Here is a 7,500-nt window from a genome sequence, read left to right as displayed (position 1 = left end):
CAGTAGAACCCCAGTAGAACCTGAATTGAACATACATAAGTATTATCTGAATTGAACCTCAGTAAAACCTCAGTTGAACCTGAATTTAACATCAATAGAACCCCATTGGAACCTGAATTGAACATTAGTAGAACCCCAGTAGAACCTGAATTGAACATCAGTAGAACCCCAGTAGAACCTGAATTGAACCTCAGTAAAACCTCAGTAGAACCTGAATTGAACCTCAGTAAAAACTCAGTAGAACCTGACTTGAACATCAATAGAATCCCATTAGAACCTGAATTGAGCCTCAGTAAAACCTCAGTAGAACCTGAATTGAACATCAATAGAACCCCAGTATAACCTGAATTGAGCATCAGTAGAACCCCAGTAGAGCCCCAGTAGAACCTGAATTGAACATCAGTAGAACCCCAGTAGAGCCCCAGTAGAACCTGAATTGAACATCAGTAGAACCCCAGTAGAACCTGAATTGAACATACATAAGTATTATCTGAATTGAACCTCAGTAAAACCTCAGTTGAACCTGAATTGAACATCAATAGAACCCCATTAGAACCTGAATTGAACATCAGTAGAACCCCAGTAGAACCTGAATTGAACATCAGTAGAACCACAGTAGAGCCCCAGTAGAGCCCCAGTAGAACCTGAATTGAACATCAGTAGAACCCCAGTAGAACCTGAATTGAACATCAGTAGAACCACAGTAGAGCCCCAGTAGAACCTGAATTGAACATCAGTAGATCCCCAGTAGAACCTGAATTGAACATCAGTAGAACCCTAGTAGAACCTGAATTGAACATCAGTAGAGCCCCAGTAGAACCTGAATTGAACATCAGTAGAACCCTAGTAGAACCTGAATTGAACATCAGTAGAACCCCAGTAGAGCCCCAGTAGAACCTGAATTGAACATCAGTAGAACCCCAGTCGAGTCTCAGTAGAGTCCCAGTAGAGCCCCAGCTAATGGAGTTAAACTCAATATCAACATTACTTTGTGCTTTACTTCATTAAACACGAACACAAACAGTTGAAGCGTGAACGGTGGTCTTGCCAGGGAAAGAGGAGGGTAGGGGGGAGAGTAGGAAAGGCAAGATCTCGCACCTAACTCGGTGGCACTCCGTCGGCTGATTATCCTAGTGATCCCGGAGGAAATGATAATCCTCATCCGATATTGGCATAACGCCTTCGGTCTTTTATCTCACCCCGTGCTAAATCGTTAGGTTTTTGTGTTATTTTAGAATTAAGTTATAGGTTTTGTCGAGGGTGTTTTACAGCTTGCGCTCTAGGTCCCCTGCGGTAGGCTGTAACTCCTCTCAACCCTTATCAAGCGAGTACGTATATCGTCTATACCTTCTCTCTACCTATTTTGACACCATCTCATCATTATGACAAACACTGCAAAAGTCTTCACCCAAAGATACTTACCTTAAGTCTCTTTGGTAGATTCAGTCGTCACCTCTGTATCTCACGGTGGATGGACAGGGAAAGAGGGTTTAAATTGTTTTAAAGAACCAGAACCTTTGGTTTGGTTTCAGTCCCTTCCAAAGGGTAAGGCCGCGTTTTTATTCAAAGTTTATCTTACATACAAAAACTGAAATTCAATCAAACAGTTTAAAAGTCACAAGTAACTAAGAGAAAGGGTTAAGTTTTTAGAGCTGGTGAGTGAACACCTCTTCTCTCTTGTCTACTCCTGCACAGAATTGCCAAAAAAAAAATCAGATTGGACCTATCCCAACCCCTAAGGGCTGGGACAGGTTCAATCTGATTTTTCTCCTTTTCTAGTAAAGATGCATATTAAGTAACTAAGAGAAAGGGTTAAGTTTAGAGCTGGTGAGTGAACACCTCTTCTCTACTCCTGCACAGAATTGCCAGGCACCCCCAAAAAACATGCATTCCTGCCCCCTCTTTTATACACCAGAATACATAAGTCATCCTGTCACCAGAGTTGGACAGAGGAGGTTTCACTACCTTATTTGGTAATATTGCCAATGCATGCTCTCTAACAAAGGAGAGAACATTTAACACATCTCATTCAAAAAGAGTATATAACATAGCAACTTATAGCGTCCTATGAATTTTATGTGGTCTAATCACAAGCTATAATGAAAATAAAAACCAAACAGTATGAGTATGTGAATATATATATATATATATATATATATATATATATATATATATATATATATATATATATTCAAATGGTTATATAGAAAAAGAAAATGATTATACGGTTATAAACGTTAGACCTTTTTACTTTCATATTTTTCCTCGGACACTCAACAACGTCCACTCAGTTTGCAGTAAATAACTAAATATAATTATTCATGTGTTCATAAAACCGTTGACATTTCTCATAATTATCTAATGACGGTTTGATTTGTTTGAATCTAGCTCTCTTTTTAATCCCTCATTTCTTTATTGTTTTGTAATTAGATGTATAACAATAAGTTCAAGAGCTTCATTCAGCATCAAACTCATCTGTCTGTCTCTCTGTCTCACCTGTCTGTCCTATAGGAGGTGTACTCACCTGTCTGTCTGTCTGTCTGTCCTATAGGAGGCGTACTCACCTGCCTGTCTGTTTACCTGTCTGTCCTATAGGAGGCATACTCAGTAGCCCGACAGTTTAACCTGGTTCCTCCAGTGTGTGAACAAGCCGAGTATCACTACTTCGAGAGAGACAAAGTAGAACTTCAGCTGCCGGAACTTTACCACAAGATTGGTACACACACACACACACCCACACACACACACACACAATTTCACAGTTCCCACTGTCACCAGTCTTTGTGCTAAGCTAGGCTATCAGTCTTTGTGCTAAGCTAGGCTAGCAGTTTCCCCCCTGTTTAAGTAACTAAGGCATGGGTTACTGTCGTGGTCATACTGTAGTGGTCCAGGTCTACATGTGGACTGGGTACTGTAGTGGTCCAGGTCTACACGTGGACCGGCTATTGTACTGTCTGCCTGTCCCTCAGGTGTCGGAGCCATGACTTGGTCCCCGTTAGCCTGCGGTCTGCTGACGGGGAAGTACAACGAGGGGGTCCCCGAGAGCTCCAGGGCCGCCATGAAGGTCCACACACACACACACACACACACACACACACACACACACACACACACACACACACACACACACACACACACACACACCTCAATGTTAAGCTGTATCTGAATGTTAAGCTATAGCTTAATGTTAAGCTATACCTTAATGTTAAGCTATACCTGCATGTTAAGCTATAAATTAATGTTAAGCTATACCTTAATGTTAAGCTATACCTGCATGTTAAGCTATAACTTAATGTTAAACTATACCTTAATGTTAAGCTATACTTGAATGTTAAGCTATACTTGAATGTTATGCTATACTTGAATGTTAAACTATACCTTAATGTTAAGCTATACCTGGATGTTAAGCTATACCTGAATGTTAAGCTATACCTTAATGTTAAGCTATACCTGAATGTTAAGCTATGCCTCAATGTTGAGCTATACCTTAATGTTAAGCTATACCTTAATGTTAAGCTATACTTGAATGTTAAGCTATGCCTTAATGTTAAGCTATACCTTAATGTTAAGCTATACTTGAATGTTAAGCTATGCCTTAATGTTAAGCTATACTTGAATGTTAAGCTATACTTGAATGTTAAGCTATGCCTTAATGTTAAGCTATACTTGAATGTTAAGCTATACTTGAATGTTAAGCTATACCTTAATGTTAAGCTATACCTTAAAGTTAAGCTATACTTGAATGTTAAGCTATACAGAGATGAGCACAGCAACCGAAAGATGCCTTCACTGGATACAGTAGTCACAGAAAAAATGACTTCCTGTTAGTTCAGATCTGTAGTCTACTTCGTCTAGTCTACCTCGTTCTGATTTATATATATATTCATAAATATATATTCATGTAGAAATGTGTGTGTAGCTGCATCCTTTGTTCTTTTTATGTCTGCCTACCTGTGGTAATACATTACTACTGGGTTTGATGTGTGTTATACATACTCTTTATTATTATCAACCACACAAGATATGTTTTAGATTAAACATGAGGCTAATAGTCAACAATCCAGCGGTAAGTATTACAACTACACATAAATAAAAATGTTCTACAACACGTGGTGTTTGCTGTCAGATCTAAGAGCCAATCAGCTCTCTGATGTGGGACAGCCAGGCGTTTCCCATCATGCACTGGGCCACGCAGTCGGTGGAGAGATACTGCGGCGCCTGGCTCTAAAATCGGCGGCCGCCTTGCTCTCGTGAGATTATCGTTGACCACGTGTGCATGACGTCAGAGCAAGTCGGACACAAATCTACCCAGCATGCATTGTGCGTTAATCGCCGGTGATCGATTCTGTGCAGAACTGATCATCTCCAACGAGCCAAATGATACGCTACGCGGTGAACATGATACGCTACGCGGTGAACATGATACGCTACGCGGTGAACATGATACGCTACGCGGTGAACATGATACGCTACGTGGTGAACATGATACGCTACGTGGTGAACATGATACGCTACGCGGTGAAATGATACGCTACACGGTGAAATGATACGCTACGCGGTGAAATGATGCGCTATGCGGTGAACATGATACGGTCTGCGGTGAATTGATACGCTACGCGGTGAACATGATACGCTACGCGGTGAACATGATACCCTATGCGGTGAAAATGATGCGCTACGCGGTGAACATGATACGCTACGCGGTGAACATGATACGCTACGCGGTGAAATGATACGCGGTGAACATGATACGCTACGCGGTGAACATGATGCGCTACGCGGTGAAAATGATACGCTACGCTGTGAACATAATGCGCTACGCGGTGAACATGATGCGCTACGCGGTGAACATGATGCGTTACGCGGTGAACATGATGCGCTACGCAGTGAACATGATGCGGTACACGGTGCACATGGTACGCTACGTGGTGAACATGGTACGCTACGCGGTGAACATGATACGCTACGCGGTGAACATGATACGCTACACGGTGAACATGATACGCTACGCGGTGGAATGATACGCTACGCGGTGAAAATTATACGTTACTTGGTGAAATGATGCGCTACACGGTGAAATGATATGCTACGCGGTGAACATGATACGCTACGCGGTGAACATGATACGCTACGCGGTGAAATGATGCGCTACGCGGTGAACATGATACGCTACGCGGTGAACATGATGCGCTACGCGGTGAAATGATGCGCTACGCGGTGAAATGATGCGCTACGCGGTGAACATGATGCGCTACGCGGTGAAATGATACGCTACGCGGTGAAATGATACGCTACGCGGTGAACATGATGCGCTACGCGGTGAACATGATACGCTACGCGGTGAAATTATGCGCTACGCGGTGAACATGATGCGCTACGCGGTGAACATGATGCGCTACGCGGTGAACATGATGTGCTACGTGGTGAAATGATACGCTACGCGGTGAAATGATACGCTACACGGTGAAATGATACGCTACACGGTGAAATGATACGCTACGCGGTGAAATGATGCGCTACGCGGTGAACATGATACGGTCTGCGGTGAATTGATACGCTACGCGGTGAACATGATACGCTACGCGGTGAACATGATACGCTACGCGGTGAAATGATACGCTACGCGGTGAAAATGATACGCTACTTGGTGAAATGATGCGCTACGCGGTGAAATGATATGCTACGCGGTGAACATGATACGCTACGCGGTGAACATGATACGCTACGCGGTGAAATGATGCGCTACGCGGTGAACATGATACGCTACGCGGTGAACATGATACGCTACGCGGTGAAATGATACGCTACGCGGTGAAATGATGCGCTACGTGGTGAACATGATACGCTACGCGGTGAACATGATACGCTACGCGGTGAACATGATACGCTACGCGGTGAACATGATACGCTACGCGGTGAACATGATACGCTACGTGGTGAACATGATACGCTACGCGGTGAACATGATACGCTACGCGGTGAACATGATACGCTACGCGGTGAAATGATACGCTACGCGGTGAAATGATGCGCTACGTGGTGAACATGATACGCTACGCGGTGAACATGATACGCTACGCGGTGAAATGATACGCTACGCGGTGAACATGATTCGCTACGTGGTGAACATGATACGCTACGCGGTGAAATGATGAATGAAAAGAGTTGGATTTCATACTCCGATAAAACCGCATTATAGAGACATGCGGCGAAACATGGGAGGTGCTTAGTTAGTCTTGATGAGTCTGCTGGACTTAGTCCAGAATGTCCTCATAGAGTAAGTGTGTAAACAGGTCAAAAGCCCTCATAGTCCAGAGACACACACACACACACACACACACACACACACACACACACACACACACACACACACACACACACACACCTCAATGTTAAGCTGTATCTGAATGTTAAGCTATAGCTTAATGTTAAGCTATACCTTAATGTTAAGCTATACCTGCATGTTAAGCTATAACTTAATGTTAAACTATACCTTAATGTTAAGCTATACTTGAATGTTAAGCTATACTTGAATGTTATGCTATACTTGAATGTTAAACTATACCTTAATGTTAAGCTATACCTGCATGTTAAGCTATAACTTAATGTTAAACTATACCTTAATGTTAAGCTATACCTGGATGTTAAGCTATACCTGAATGTTAAGCTAAACACACACTACAATAATCAGCAAGCTGGCCTGCTACAAGATGACTGGTTGCATATATCAATGCTGTGTATATATATATATATATATATATATATATATATATATATATATATATATGTATATGTATATATATATATATATATATATATATATATATATATGTATATGTATATATATATATATATAAATGCATATATATATATATATATAAATGTGTGTGTGTGTGTGTAGGGGTATGCGTGGCTGAAGGACCGCCTCCACACTGATGAGGGGAAGAAGCAGCTCACTAAGATCAAAAAGCTCCTCCTGCTGGCCGACGGATTGAACTGCACTGCTGCTCAGCTCGCTATAGGTCTGTATGTCTGACCACCTGTCTGTCTGTCTGTCTCCCTGTCTGTCTGACCACCTGTCTGTCTGTCTGTCTCACCACCTCTCTGTCTGTCTGGCTGCCTGTCTGTCTGTCTGACCACCTGTCTGTCTGTCTGTCTGACCACCTGTCTGTCTGTCTGTCTCACCACCTGTCTGACCACCTGTCTGTCTGTCTGTCTGACCACCTGTCTGTCTCTCTCTCAGCGTGGTGTCTCCGTAGTGAAGGCGTCAGCTCGGTTCTCCTCGGAGTCTCCAACATGGAACAGCTGCTGGAGAACCTCGGTTCTATCAGGGTACATTTACTCAGAAACTGTACTTCTACTTCTTTACGTATTTCCACTTCATGCCAGTTTACTTTTCACTGCCTTCATTCATTCATTCATTCATTTATTCATTCATGAACTCGTCGTCTTGGTTCCAGGTTCTGTCTCAGCTGACTCCGCCCCTCATCGCAGAGATGG

At 42.8% G+C, this 7,500-nt stretch overlaps 1 protein-coding gene across 1 annotated transcript in view; it reads left to right on the top strand.

Annotated features, from left to right (window-relative positions):
* Positions 1–7,500, top strand: part of LOC306734053 (voltage-gated potassium channel subunit beta-2-like) — a gene marked incomplete at its 3' end in the record, with an annotated part of 47,920 nt that overhangs the window by 40,367 nt on the left and 53 nt on the right. Inside the window, exons 11-15 of the mRNA XM_079215383.1 lie at positions 2,596–2,716; positions 2,970–3,064; positions 6,902–7,022; positions 7,244–7,332; positions 7,461–7,500. The exon at positions 7,461–7,500 is cut by the window's right edge and continues 53 nt beyond it. Of these exons, the coding sequence (XP_079071509.1) occupies positions 2,596–2,716; positions 2,970–3,064; positions 6,902–7,022; positions 7,244–7,332; positions 7,461–7,500 (466 nt within the window). The remainder of the gene's footprint in view (positions 1–2,595; positions 2,717–2,969; positions 3,065–6,901; positions 7,023–7,243; positions 7,333–7,460) is intronic.

Source organism: Taurulus bubalis (assembly GCF_910589615.1).
Source record: "Taurulus bubalis genome assembly, chromosome: 3".
In the NCBI taxonomy this organism is placed as follows: domain Eukaryota; kingdom Metazoa; phylum Chordata; class Actinopteri; order Perciformes; family Cottidae; genus Taurulus; species Taurulus bubalis.
Note: the sequence above shows the minus strand (reverse complement) of the source record. Positions and strands in the feature narration are given on the sequence as shown.